Genomic DNA, 15,371 nt, shown 5'->3' with positions numbered 1-15,371 from the left:
CTCCTGTTACAAGTATTAGAAAACTACAACAGGAAATTTCAAAAGTTGGCAACTAACAGCATGATTACAACTAAAAACAGAAATTGCTGTCTGTAACCAGGTTAAATAAAAACTGAAAGAACTGTGAATGCTGCAAATCTGAAACAAAAACAGAAAATGCTGGAAAAGCTCAAAGGCTCTGGCAGCATCTGTGGAGAGAAATCAGAGGCAATGAAGGGTCCCTTGACCCAAAATGTTAACTCTGATTTCTCGCCACAATTTTTCTATTTTTGTTTCAGATTTACAGCATCCACAGTCCTTTTGATTTTTATTTAGCATGGTTACAAACATTTGCACTATTTTAAGACTTGAGCACTTCAAACATAACTAGCCATTACCTTTGTGTTAAAGCTTCCTGCATTCTGGAGAAGGAGGCTGCAGATCTTGTACAGATTATCCAGGTCACAAGTGCTGTTTTCCAAACATTCAAAAACAGCACATCCCACCTCCGGTGCATTCTTCAAACAGTTATTGATTTCAACTGCTGGAAACAGAAAGTACCATGCAATGGTGTCTTAATTTTTCCACTGTATTTGAGCAGCAAAAATAGCGCGGAAACAATTCTCCATGGTGGCATGTCAGAGAGGCACAACACTCAGATTACCATTATGCATATCTCGACTGTCAATTTGTCAATGGGAAGACTTTTGCACTGCAACATTAAGAACAGGCGCTCCACCCTCTTCTCCGACCTATCACCTTCACCCCCCACCTTCATCTACCTATTGCATTCTCAACTACCAAACCCCTGGTCCCACCCTCCCGCCTATCTCTGAGTCCCCGGCCCACTAGCCTCATTCCTGATGAAGGGCTTATGCCCGAGATGTCGATTCTCCAGTTCCTCGGATGCTGCCTGACCTGCTGTGCTTTTCCAGGACCACACTCTCGACTCTGATCTCCAGCATCTGCAGCCCTCACTTTCTACTAGTGTACAGAATGCTGTAAAGATCGGAAATTCATATAATGCATTGCTACAAATGAGCAGTTCGATTCAATCCCAGATCAGGTAACACCCATCATGCAGGGTGCAGGAATGTGATTACCGCACTATTGTATGCAACAAGTCTCTGTTCACACATTTCATTTGCAAAACGGAATTGAGAACGCAGTTAATTTAAGTTCAGGGAGCGCTCGGTAATTAGCGCAATAGCCGCATGATGCCAAAAGCTCCATACTGAAATGAAAGGCGGAAAGAGATGGGGAGGAGACGGGGCCAACAAGTTAACACGGTTTCCCAAACCTGCAGAAATACTGGAGGATTAAGGCGAAAAAAAAAAGTGAGAGCAAATTCTTCGACCCACCTTCCAGTCCTCTCTCCCTCCTTGGACACTCCTCCAATCTCCTCAGCTCCTGAATCCACCAGCCCCTCCAACCACCCTCCAAGTAGTGTGCCTCCGGGAGCTCACCTGCACGCAGGGTCTCGCCTCGCGCCTTCTCCGGTGCAGCGCCGCTGGAGTGCCAAGCCGCGGGCAGCTCCTTCACACCGGCACGCTGCTCGGCAGCGCCCGGCAACCGGGCTAGGAAAAGCAGCAGCGACAGATAACCCTCCATCTCCGGCGCCGGGCGAGCAACCTCACGACGCCTTGAAGCGGCAGCAGGTTAAGATTAGGAATCTCGGAAAAAAAAAATCACGTGAGAAAAGGTGGGAGGGGGGATTTTAAAAATCGTGCAAGGAAGAGACAGCGATGACCACTTGCCACAGGAACTGCCGAGGCTCAGACTGGTAAGGTGAGGTGTTTTCTAATCTTTAAAGTATCATCGAGATGGGGGAGGAAGAAAATCACAGATTGCACTTGCAAGTGATCCCTCAGGGGGACATGGGCTGCCAATGGCTTCTCAGGAATATATAATCTTCATAATCGATGTGAAACACTGGACTGCCCCAATGCCAAGAGCATACCATTAAACAGCAGAAGTACTCCTCCCCAGAGAGTAGATGTGATGTACTGCAACACCCCCTCCCCCCAAAAATAAACACAAAATATAAACTAATCGAATTGACACATCTCCACCGACTCCACACTCCAGTGCTCGCTAGAATATTTTATGAAGCGCATCAACTGTGTGGTGTTTTATTTACCCCATTCTAACTGCTGCATTTCAGTGAAAGTTTATAACTTCACCGCGTGTATCCAACGCGCCGGCTTGGCCATAAAGTGACACAGCTCTTTTTACTCAGCCACTGCCCTTACACACACACACACACATACACACAACAACGGGTGTTGTGGGAAAATATAAGCACTGTCATTGGGGTGTGGGAGAATAGAGTCCTACAGCACGAAACCTTACCCCCAGTGACTTTAAGCGACACGCTTTCGACAAATGAAGGCCTTGGGCAACAGTTTCGGGTCGAATCCCTAGATCCACAGCAGATTTTGTTCCTTTTCTTTTGCATAAATCATATTCTGTGAAGCGCTTCGGAACGTTCCCGCCTTCCTCTTTATGAAATTGTGGCTATCTCTCACGTGAACGTAAACCTAACATTGGACGGTCAAAAAAAAAAGACAAGCTGAGCAATGTAGTGATGTTAAGCTAATAAATACCAAGCCCCCAACCTTCAAATACCGCGTTCAAAAACAAGAGTGTCAGGGCAGATCACTGATGCTGACCGCCTGGATGTCATTCTGAGAGAATGTATTGGGTGTTATCACACTGTAGGATGGACTGAGGTGCCATAGGAATTGATTCTTTTTTTTTACTTTTTAAGTGCCCATCTTCGTGAATGAGATTTTGTAAAAAGAAATGTTCATGAGTTTGGCAGTTGTTGGATGGGCTAACATTTATTGCACATCGCTAATTGTTTTTATGAACGCGGTGATGAGGTGTCTTGTTGAACAGCTGCAGTCCTTGAGCTCTCCATGCGCCCACACTGCTGAAAACAAGGCAGTTTCAGGAGTTTGACTTAGCAACTGAACAGGACTGAACAGTGACATGTTATCAAGACAAGATGGTGTGTGGCTTGGAGGGAATCTTGCAGTGTTCCCCATGCATTTACCTCTTTCAACCTTTTAGATGGTAGACAGGCACGTGCCATCGGAAGAGCCGTGATAAGTCACTGTATACTGCATCTGTATACCGGTGCTGAAGGGAATGAATGTTGAAGCTGGTGTACGGGCTGGTGACAGGAGTTGTTAGTTCAGTTAGCTGGACAGCTGGTTTACAATGCAGAATTACACCAACTACATGGGTTCAATTCCTGCACTGGTTGAGATTACCACAAACGTCCCACTTTCTCAACTTTGCCCCTTGCTTGAGGTGTGGTAACCTTCAGGTTTACATCACTACCAGTCATCTCTAACAAGAGAGTGGGGCTTTGGTAATTTATAGGTTGGCAATTAAGTGAACAGCTTAATCTTAGATGGTGTCAAGTCTCTTGGATGTTATTGGAGCTGTGCCAGTCCAGGCAAGTGTGAAGTATGCCATCACATTCCTGACTTGTGCCTGTGGGCAAGTTTTGGGAAGACAGGAGGTGAGTTATTGACTGCAGAATGCCCAGTCACTGGCCTGGTCTCATAGCTGTAGTAGTTAGATGGCTGATCCAGTTCAGTTTCTGGTCAGTAGTAATCTCTAGGTTATTGATAATGGGGGATTCAATAATAATAATGACACTGAATGTCAAAGACATTTCAATCTTTTTGGAGATGGTCATTGTTTGGAACTTCTCTTCTGCGAATGTTGCTTGTCAATTTCATAGCCCAGCTTGGATATTGTCCAGGTCTTGCTGTATTTGGAAATGGACTGCTTCAATATCTGAGCAGTTGCAAATAGTGCTGAATATTGTGCAACCATCAGCGAACATCTCCACTTCTGACCTTATGGATGGAAGGTCTTTGATTTAGCAGCTGAGGATGGTTGCGCCTAGGGCACTGCCCTGAGGAAAGCCTGGGTACGTGTCCCACTTGCCCAAGGCACGTGTCTAAACAGATGAATACAAAAAGAATACCCTGAGGAAATTCTACGGAGATGTACCAGGACTGAGATGATTGACCTCCAACAACCACAATCATTTTCCTATGTGATGGGTATGAGTGCAATCTGTGGAGACCTTGCCCCCTGATTTCCCAATGGTTCCAATTTTGCTAGGGCTAGATCCCAGTCTTTTTGTCAATTGCACGTTGTGTCCGCTGTTTAGCATGCATGTAGCCCTGTGTTTTAGCGTCAACCAGGTTGACATCTGACTTTTAGGTCTGCTTGGTGATATGGTGGCTCAGTGATTACAGCACCAGGGACCCAGGTTTGATCCAGCCTCTACATGGAGGCTGTCTATGTGGAGTTTGCACATTTTCCTGTGTCTGTGTGAGTTTCTTCTGAGTGCTCCAGTTTCCTCCCACTGTCCAAAGATGTGCATGTTAGGTGGATTGGCCATACTAAGTTGCCCGTAGTGTCAAGAGTGTGTAGGTTAGGTGGATTAGCCATGGGAAATGCAGGTTTATGGGGATAAGGTAGGGAATGGCTAGAGTGGGATACACTTTGGAGGGTCAGTATGAACTCGATGGGCCAAATGGCCTGCTTCCATACTGTAGGGATTTTATGGTGCTGCACCTGGATATGCTCCTGCACACTTTTGAACCAGGATTTATCTCCTGGCTTGACGGTAATAATAGTGGGAGATACATTGGGCAATGAAATTATAGATTATGGTTTATACATTTCTGCTACTGATGGTCCACAGCATCTTAAATTTGTAACTGTTGAGAGTCTGTCCCACGTAGCATGGTCACAATGCCACACAACTTGATCATATTTTCAATATGAAAATTGGACTTTGACTCAACAATCTCTGTGTGGGGTCATGCTGCTGGTACTCTTGTGGACAGATGCATTTGTGACTGTCACATTGGTTGAGGACAAGGTCAGATAGCTATTTTTCCCATTTGGTGGTTCCCTTATCACCTGCTGGAGATCCAGTCTAGTGTTTAGTCCTGTAGGACTCTGCTGGCTTGCTCAATAGCTGTGCTTCTAAGTCACTTGGTGATAAGCATTGAAATCCCCTGGCCACTATACATTCTGTGCCTTTGCCACTCTCAGTGCTTACTCAACTGGTACTTAAATGGGGAGAAGTACAGCTGGATTACACGAGAGAGAGGGTGCTGTAGTGACTGTATGAGGTCAGCCAGGTGGACCTCATAGAATATGAGTTCCTGATTGGGGCTGTGACTCTGGTCCAATCAGGAAGCCCTGGCTGACAGATATAAACAAGAGTATCAGACATTCTGTTCACTTTGAGAACTGACTCTGAGGAAGATGGGTCAGTATCAAGGACTTTCCACGTGTAAATAAAGGATGACTTGATGATGAGATATTGGCCTCTGTGGAGTCATTTCAGTGGCAATGAAAGAAAAGCACACTCTTGAAGAAATTCAGCAACAGACATCTTTGAGTTGGTGTAAGCATTTCTGGCATCATGCTGTAATTTGGGAAGCTTGACTCTGATAACAGAATTGAATGAGACTGGGCCCACTTGATGGAAAGAATGCGTTATGTTTACCAGGCAAATGACATTAGGGCAGATGAAAAGCAATGAGTAATTATCCTGACAGCTTGTGGACCCACACCTTTTTTGGTTATTAGGAGCCAAATTTTCCCTGAAGTACCAGATACTAAAACCTTTCAAGAGTTGACAGATTTAGTGAAGGAATATTCCAGCATGAGCCTCCTCTAATTCTGAAACATTGTTAGTTTTACTAGGAAATTCGAGAACCTGACGAATCCCTATCAGGATTTTTGATTACATTAAGATGACTGGCAGAGGCATGTGACTTTGGTATAACCCTTAATGAGATGCTGAGTGACCGTTTGGTATGTGGGATTAATGATGTAACCAAAGCACCTACTGGCTGAAGCCAATTGGACTTCAAACAAGCACTACAATTGGCTTTATCATTGGAAAATGTGCGTGGAGCATATGAGTTGCAGGGTATTCTGATGGAAGTAGACACCCTTGCCAGTCAGACTAAGCTTGGGGAACACCACCTGAGTGAAGGCAATTGCATAGCCTCACTCAGGTCATATCCTGAACAGAGGGACACCAAGGCAGCCCACAGCAAAACCCCAAAACAAAACCAAGGCTCAGCTGAATGGTTAAATGTTTCTTCAGGATCTGGGCCAGCAAGCCATTGTGGTTGCTGCCAGTATATGGATTTGAGACATCAAAAGAGTCCCACCCGACCTAAATTGAGTAAGAGAACTCATAGGCTGATATCCAGGAGAGTGTACACCCTGGAACATCTATATCCATCTAATTTGGAACAGTTAAATTGCTTAGCAATATCCAAATCAGAAGCAATCAAAATAAACATCTGGTTAAATGGTCACCTGGTTCTAATGGAGATTGATGTCAATGTGGCCTTTTCAGTGATGACAGACCCAGCCTTTAACAAAATTTGCTCTGGACTCCAACCCTTAAATTTGCACAAGACCTTGGCTAGACTGCGAACCTGTACCGGGAAACCTTCACAGATTAAGGGTACAACTTTGGTTCCAGTCTCTTCTGAGAATCAGCTGGTTCAGTTACTACTGATTGTCGTGCTAGGCTCAGGCCCAAGCTTGATGGGGCAAAATTAGTTGAGAAAGATTCACCGAGATTGACACAACATTTTTTGATTAGAAAATGGCTGCCTGGGTGAAGCTCTAATTAAATATCCAGAAGTTTTTCAGAAAGGTCTTGGGACTATCATAGGAGCCAAGGCCACCCTGCATGTTGACTAGGAAGCAATTCCATGATTCTGCAAGGATCGCCCAGTGCCATTTGCCTTAGGGACAAAAGTAGAGGCAGAAATCAGAAGGCTGGAAAGTGAAGGAATCATTAAACCGGTACAGGTTGTGGAATGAGCAGCATTGGTCGGACTGATTGTGATTGTGAAACCCGACATGTTGGTTTGTCTTTTGGGGATTTTAAACCAACAGTAAACTACTTTTTGCAACTGAATGAATACCCAATCTCTTGCATAGAAGATTTATACGCAAAGCTGGTGGGGGTGGGGACATTCTTCATGAAACTGTGCATGAGACATGCGTACTTACAATTGCAGTTAGATGAGGATTGCCAGAAGTATGCTACAATTAATACCCATAAGGATTTGTACTAATATACAAGACTACAATTTGGGATATTGTTAGCCTGTGCAATTTTTCAGCAGACCATGGAGAACATTTTACAAGGTCTATCCGAAGTCGCCATTTATCTAGGTGGCATGCTAAAACAGGGAAAACCAATAAGGAGTTCTTGGAGATGGACAGAGTCCTTAGATGTTTCTTCCACGTGGGCATAGGCCTTAGAATAGAAACAAAAGTGACCCACTTGGGCTGCAGATTTGACAACACTGAATTACATGCATTGGAAAATAAAGTGAGGGCAATTAAATGTGCCCCACTCCCATGACTATACAGGAAGTTAGGTGTTTCCTTGGGCTGGTGAACTATTATGGAAAGTTTGTATGTGACTTGGCCTCCATCCTGGCACTTTGCATCAACTGTTAATGAAGAGTTAGCCATGGAAATTGTCGTATGGCCAAGCCATAGCCTTAAGGGAAGTCAAGAAACAGTTATCATCTGATCTCAGATATTGGCACGCTATGTTCCCAAGTGAGATTTGGTATTGACATGCAGTGGCTCCCCATATCGCATCGGGGTAGTATTAGCTCATAGGTGGCCCAATGGAGAGGAGCATCTAATAGCATATGCATCCAAGACTTTGGCTAATGTAGAGCATAAATATGCCCAGATAGAGAAGGAAGGTTTGGCAGTCATATTTGCAGTCAGATAGTTTCACCAATACCTTTATGGGCATAAGTTTGTAATAATATTTTACCACAAAACTCTGCGAGGTTTACTTAAAGATGACAAGCAGTGCTGCCCATAGCTTCAGGCTGAATTCAGTAGTGGGTTTTAATACTAAATGTGCATAATTACAAGTCAGAGTACTGTCCAGGAGGCCAAGTAGCAAATGTGGATGCATTGAGCGGCCTTCTGCTGGCACATACACCCCCAGTGTGTAAAGGTCTGTAAAGGTTTTAAATTTTCTAGATACATTTCCAGTCATGGCTGACAATATCAGATCTTGGACGCAGAAAGATTTGGTAAAACTGAAACTGTTGGTCGTGACAAGGGAATCCAAAGAGGCATCAGAATTGAAACCTTTTCAGACCCGGAGAAACCAGATCTAATAGAGGACTGGACCCGGGGAGCAACAGTGATTGTCCTGAGCAAAGGTTGCAGCCAGATACTGGCTGAACTCCACCAGGGTCATCCTGGAGTTTTCAAACTGAAGATGTTGGCGAGAAGATATGTGTGGTGACCAGGATTGGATTTAGTGGGATAGTGCACATAGCGCCAACAAGGACAAAATTTATCACCAGCTGCTCCTGCACATTTGTGAGAATGGCCAGGTATTCCGTGGATTCAGTTACACAACAACTGTGTAGTAGGTACTTTCGCAGGCTTAATGTTCTTAGTCATTATGGACACCCACTCAAAATGGCTGAATATGTATGGAGTAGACAACGATAGAAAAACTGCATGCATCTTTTGCAATGCACGAACTCCAGGAAGAGTTGGTCACAGATAACAGGCCATTGTTTACTAGCAAAGAATTTGAGGATTTCCTAAAGTTGAATGGTATTCAACATATAAGGACTGTTTCAAACCATCCATTATCCAATGATCTGGCAGAAAGAGCAGTCCAGACTTTGAAGGCAGGCTTAAAGAAACAGCCTAGAGCATCACTCGATACCAAACTGTCTTGGTTCCTAATTGATTATCAGACCACCCCTCATGCAACTACAGGGATAGCTCCAGCAGAGTTGCTAATGGGAGAAGACTCCACATCAGGCTACGTCTGATTTTTATGGACCTGTGAGGGGGTGGGATTGGGGGGGAAGGGGGTGAGTGGAGGGTAAAATGGCATCAGGAACACCAGTGCCAGACACATGACTCTGCTAAGCAAGAGAAGTAGTTTACTTCCGGGGATGAATTTGGTTGTAGGAATCATGGGAATTGACCTGTACAGGTAAGAAGCATGGTCAGCATAAGGTCAGGTCTGTGACGATGCTGCCCCTTTAACATGTTGTCCTTGGCTTCTTTCAAGCGGGGTTGTAAAGGCAGAGGTTCTGATATGTCTGGAAATGGCTACTTGAAAACAATGGCAGAGGAATGGCCGGTTCTCCCAGGTCAGGTTTTTTCTAGTTTGGTTTAGTTTTAGCAAGGAGTCAAAAAACTGCTGGTAGCTAGAGAAGCAGCTACAGTGAAAAAAGGTTCCATGCTTCAACAGAGGTCTTGCTTGGACTTTCTCTCTAAAATCTCTCCTGCCTGTAAGAACTTGTGTTTGAATTTACTTTTTGCCAATGGGTGTGTTCATGGGATGTTGTGGAAATTAGAGCAACTCCTACATTAAGTAGCAATTGGGTCAGTTGGGTTATCAAATAAGTTAAATTATTCTAAATTCTGTTTTCTTTTGTTTGTGTGTGTGTCATCCGTAATGTTTAAATAAATTCTGTTTTGTTAATAGCTGAAAGGTTTGACCAGCTGCATCACTCCTGGAATATCTACTGTACATCTGCCTAAAACAAAAATGTTAGGGTCTGGGCTACCTTAAACATTTTGAGGGGGCCTGGCCTGCTACACAACAAGTCTAGTGATGTGTAAAGTTCTGCTAGGTGGGACAGTCCTGAACAAGCATGTGGACCATACAAAAGCTGCAAACTTGGAAATAGTAAGGGAGTAAAATGTGTCCAGCTCCTCGGCAGCCTTTCTAAATGTTCCAGAACCCATGGGTTCTCCCTCTCTGACAGGCATTGTAGTGATCTTAGAGTCTGAGATGGATATGGTGGATGTCACTGCCTCAATGTCTTCGCCAGCTGAAGAGGAAAATGAATTTCTTCTGAGGTGCTCCACGTGCAAGAGGTGAGCTACTGTACGTTATATGCCCCTTTTATCAGAGGCAGAAGTAAAACACAACAGGTGGAGCTAAAAAAAAAGAGCTGTCCAATGACCTTGGACTCAGAGGGGGAAGGATGATGTGATTGTAACAAGGTTAGCCATACCTCATAGAATACGAGTTCCCTAATTGGGGGTGTTAATCAGGGAGCCCTGGCTGCCAGATATAAACAGGAGTGTCAGAGGCTCTGTTCATTCTGAGAGCTGGCTCTGAGGGAGCTGGATCAGTGTGAAGGACTTTCCACATGTAAATAAAGGGTGACTTGGAGACAGGATACTGGCCTCTGTGAAGTTATTTCAGGTGCAATACTTGGTAATCAGCAGGAAGTTTCCTTAATCATATTTAACCTGATGCCACTAGCTCTTGGAGTCCCAGGGCCCCCAGAGCAACTTCTTTCCAACTTTATACCGTTGTGCCTCTGGTGCTTCTGTCCTGCCAATGGGACTTTGTTAATTAAAGATGATGTTAGCACAATAGAAAGGGAGGATCCCAATTCAGGAAACCAGGATATAGAAGTGGTCTGGGTAGAGATGAGGAACTATAAAGAGGTTACTTGTAGGAGTTGTGTACAGGCTCCTGAACAGTAACCACATGTAGTACAGGGTATCACGGAAGAGATAATGGGAGCTTGTCAAAAAGATCACAGCAATTATCATGGGAGATTTTTATCTAAGCATAGCCTGAAAAAAAATCAGATAGGGGAGAAAGTAATCTAAAAGAGGAGTTCATCGAATGTTTTTGGTGAAATTTCTTAGACCAATATGTTGTAGTACTGACTAGAGATCAGGTTATACTATGCCTGGTTTTGACTAAATGAGGTAGGATTAGTTACTGACCTCACAGTGAAAGTATTCCTGGATAGCAGTGACCATAATATGATTACATTTTATATACAGTTTAAGAAGAAGTTTGGATCCAAGACTACAATGTTGAATTTAAACAAGGACAATTATGAGAGCACAAAAACAGAGCTAGTGAACATGAACTGATAAATAACGTTTAGGGTAGGTCAGTGAAGATACAATGGCAAACATTTCAAAAAATATTCCAGAAAACAGAAAAATGATACATTCTAACAAATAAGAAAAGAAATTTAGAGATGGACCTACCATCCATGGTTAGATTAAAAATGTCAACAATAGTATCAGACACAAAGAAAAGACATATAATTCTGCAAAGGTAGACCATAAGTCAGAAGATTGGACAGAATATAACAGAAACAAAGAATTACTAAAAGATTAATCAGGAGAGAAAGTTTAGAGTACTATTGATAGTTAGGAAAAATATAAAAACAGATCAGAAAAGTTTCTTCAGATATTTAGAAAAAGTTAACCAAATACATGTTGGTCCTATAGAAGATAAGTCTAGGGAATTAGTAATGGAGGATAAAGAGATGGCAGACAAACTGAACAGGTATTTTGTGTCAGTCTTCACTAGATGAAATACAAGTATCATCCCAGCAATAGCTGTAAATCCTGGATTGAAAGGGAAGGGGGATCTCAAGAAAATTACTGTTAACAAGGATGTAGTACTGAGTAAATTGTTGGAACTGTGTGTTACCAAGTCCCCACATCCCAATGGATTTTATTTTAGGGTAACAAAGGATTATTCAAAGTAATCGTTGATACGTTAGTTTTAATTTTTCAAAACTCATGAGATTTAGGGAAGATTCCTTTTAGATTGGAAAATACTTAATGTAACCCTTCTGTTCAAAAAGGGAAGGAGGCAGAAAGCAGGAAACTACAGGCCATCAAGCTTAAAATCTGCCATAAGAAAAACATTAAAGGTTTTTAAAAGGCACTATAACAGGACACTTGAATATATTCAAGGTAATCAGGTGGAGCCAACATGGTTAGCAAAGCAGTGAATTCGATTTGTGGGAGGCATTTGATAAGGTGCCACATCAAAGATTTTTGTGATAAGTAAAAGCTCATGGTGTAGAGGGTAACATGTTGGCATGAATAGAAGATCAGCTGGCTGATGGGCAGCAGACAGTAGGAATAACTGGGTTTTTTTCAGGCTGGAGCGAGATGCCACAGTTGTTCATGCTGGGTCCTCAACTCTTGATAATTTAAATAAATGGTTTGGCTGAAGGATTCAAAGGCATGGTAGCTAAATTTACTGAAGGTGCAAAGATAGGAAGGAAACTGAGTTGTGAAAAGGACATAAGGAGCCTGAAGTGGGATAGAGATGGGCTAAGTGAGTGGGCAAATAATTAGCATGCACGTAGAGCAAGTAATCAAAAAAGTTAATACAATATTATTTTTTATTATGGCAATAGTTTTTATTAAATACGAGAGTAGGGATGTTATGCTTCAGTTATATGGGACATTAGTGAGACTGCATTTTACCGATTTGTGTACACTACTGGCTACTGGATTTACAAAAAGATGTGAATGATTTAAAAGCCATTCAGAGAAGGTGTACAAATGCAATACTTGGAATGAGTGGGTTGCCTTATGAGAAAAGACTGGCCAGGCTAGCCCTGTATCCTCTGGAGTTCAGAAGTGTCAGAGGTCACTTAATTGAAATAATTTTTTTCTTTATTCATTCATGGGATGAGTGTATTGCTGGTTAGGCAGCATTTAATGCCCATCCCTAATTGGCCAGAAGGCAGTTAAAACTCATCCACATTGTTGGTGGTTGGATCAGGTAAGGATAGGAGATTCCTCCCCTAAATAACATTAGTGAATCAGATGGCTCTTTCCTAAGAATTGACTCTGGATTCATGGTCAGTATTAGAGTCCTAATTCTGGATTTTTAAAAAATTGAATTCAAATTCCACCATCTACCATTGCAGGATTCGAACCTGGGTCCCCAGACCATTATCTGAATCACTGGATTGTTAATTGGATTGTTAACCATTAGACGATCTCCTCCTCCATATAAAATAAAATCCAATGTGATGAGCAAAGTGGAGGTTGAAAGGATCTTTCCTTTGTGGGAGTATCTAGAACTAATGGTCATAGTTTTAAGGATAGGAGAACCATTTAAAAGTGATGAGGAAACATTTTATGTCTCTGTGGGTTGTGAGTTATTGGAATTCCATTCCTCAAAAGGCAATAGATACGGAATCTTTAAATATTTTCAAAGCATAAGTAGATAGAATCTTGATTACTAAGAGGATGAAAGATTGATTGGAGATATGCAGAATTAGCCATGATCTTCTTGGATGGTGCATCTGGCCGGAAGGGTTGTGTCACCTACTCTTGTACCTTGTTTTTAGGTAGGTACCCGTGGATAAAGTTAAAAATCACACAACACCAGGCTAAAGTCCACCAGGTTTATTTGGAAGTACTAGTTTTCGGAACACTGCTCCTTCATGGTCTGATGAAGGAGCAGCGCTCTGAAAGCTAGTGCTTCCAAATAAACCTGTTGGACTGATGGTGCGTGATTTTTAATTTTGTCCACCCCAGTCCAACACCAGCACCTCAACATTATTGCTACCTGTGGATAATGATGGTAATGTTGGGACATTGTAAGTTATGATTCTATGAGAATGTTTTCTGACTGCTCTGTGAATTCATGCTCCCAATTTTGGCAGATGTTAGTGAGAAGGACTTTTGTAGGGTTGAAAGGTCCAGTCATTTCCTGACCCTGATTTCCCTGATCAATGCCAGGTAGTTTCATTCCTTTGTTTAGACCTCAGTGCAATTTAGCTTCTATTGATTGGCTCCCTGTGACATTTCAGAGGGCAGTTAAGGGTCAGATCACATTGTTGTGGTCAGAAGTCACATGCAGGCCAGGCCAGGCAGGTAAAGAACATAGTGAAGGAATATTTTTCACAAAAGTCTAGAATGGTTACATCATTGTTATTAGTCTAGCTTTTTATTTCCATAAATTTGTTGAATTCAAATTGATTCAAACCCACATTCCCAAACCTTAGCCTCAGGTTTTAAATTACTAGTAAAGCAACATTGCCACTCTGCTACCTTCCCAAACTGATATTGAAGAAATTTTACTGTTACCTATACTATATATTAAACATCTAGCAGACCACGTGCATTTCCTACCAATAAGCAATACGTCCCGTCACACTTCATGCTAAGCTATGTAACAAGAACTAATATTACAGTTAGTTTCAATGAAATATTTTATAATGGGGAAACAATAAGCTAACATGTGACCATTATGATTTGTTGAATCAACAGAATCAATAAAAATTTTCAACTATAATTTTTTTCACCAAGTGATCTTTTTAGCGTTGTGTTAAGGTTTTAAACACAAATATTTTAAGACACAGTTAAATTTGTCAATGATTTTTGTCTCTTTTACCAGATTCATTAAAGCTTCCATTTGTCCTCAAAGCCAGTGCTTGAATGTGATTTTTTTTTCCCTCTGAGCAGTTTAGTGCGCACTATTTCTCAGGATATCTTTAGTAGTGTTTTAGGTTAGCTTTAAACTTTTATTTGAAGAGAAGATGGACATCAGATTTCAAAATGTTTATTTTTAAGCAAAAATCACATGAAATATTAGCATTTATGCATATTTAAAAATGTACACTCTTGAAAAATTTTATGCAGACATTCCTATCAAAAATGTCCCTAACTGATGGGGATCCTCTCTCTGATGTTGTCAGTGTTGGTCTGAACGCTGGCCTATCTTGGAATTGATAGGAGTAATTCATTCAATCCATGGCGATCTCGTCCATCATTCAGTAAGTCAGGGCTGATCCATTTGCCTGGGTTCACATTTTATATTTTATGTTTATAGTCTTAATTTCAAATTTATCAATTAAGCTAGTGTCTGCATTTTTTTGGGAGACTTTCAAACTTCTTTATGCCAGTAGAAGCGCTGTGTTTCCTGACTTCTCTTAATTGCTTGGCTATGAATGATGACTTGCCTTCACATAAGCTAAAATCCTTGTCTACATATCCTATTGATTCCTTTCAAAATCTTAAATATCTAAAATAAACCACCTCTTAACCTTCCATATCCTAGTGAGAACATACAACTTTGTGTAATGTGTTCACGTAATCTAGACTATGACACCCTGGTAACATTCTGAAATTATTCTGAAATTGACTTCTTCTCCTTTATATTCTGCTGCTAGATATGTAAAAGGCTAACAGTGCATCAATCTTTTCAATTTTAAAGTTGAAGAACATATTTCGTGATCTGCTCCATAAACCTCAAAATGACTTTGCCTCTACTGTTTCTAGACTTCCAGCTCTTCAAATAATTCACTAAGGCAAAAGTGAGGACTGCGGATGCTGGAGGTCAGAGTCAAGACTTGAGTGGTGCTGGAAAAGCACAGCGGGTCAGGCAGCATCCGAGGAGCAGGAAAATCAACGTTTCGGGCAAAAGCCCTTCATCAGCCCTTCAGAAATAATTCACTAATCTATTTTCTTTCAGTCAAAAACAATTGGCCTCATAATTAAATGGATGAAATTCA

The 15,371-nt window shown here is 41.9% G+C and overlaps 1 protein-coding gene and 1 long non-coding RNA gene across 4 annotated transcripts in view; one reads left to right on the top strand and one right to left on the bottom strand.

The window, feature by feature from the left end:
* LOC122552118 (stanniocalcin-like) overlaps positions 1-2,597 on the bottom strand; it is a 23,130-nt gene extending 20,533 nt beyond the window's left edge. The window contains exons 1-2 of one of the 3 annotated variants that reach the window (XM_043694624.1): positions 2,332-2,597; positions 378-523 (exon numbers count right to left, since the gene is read on the bottom strand). In XM_043694624.1, coding sequence (XP_043550559.1) covers positions 378-523; positions 2,332-2,437 — 252 coding nt within the window. In that variant the 5' untranslated portion in view covers positions 2,438-2,597. Of the gene's footprint in view, positions 1-377; positions 524-1,445; positions 2,300-2,331 lie in introns of those variants that run through there. The other 2 variants (XM_043694620.1, XM_043694619.1) reach the window with 2 other exon arrangements.
* LOC122552140 lies at positions 1,691-15,371 on the top strand. Its single transcript, XR_006312317.1, has 2 exons — positions 1,691-1,767; positions 15,139-15,371. It is a non-coding gene; the product is annotated as an uncharacterized LOC122552140 (long non-coding RNA).

Source organism: Chiloscyllium plagiosum, chromosome 1 (assembly GCF_004010195.1).
Source record: "Chiloscyllium plagiosum isolate BGI_BamShark_2017 chromosome 1, ASM401019v2, whole genome shotgun sequence".
Taxonomy (NCBI): Eukaryota; Metazoa; Chordata; class Chondrichthyes; order Orectolobiformes; family Hemiscylliidae; genus Chiloscyllium; species Chiloscyllium plagiosum.
This window is presented reverse-complemented; position numbering and strand designations above follow the sequence as displayed.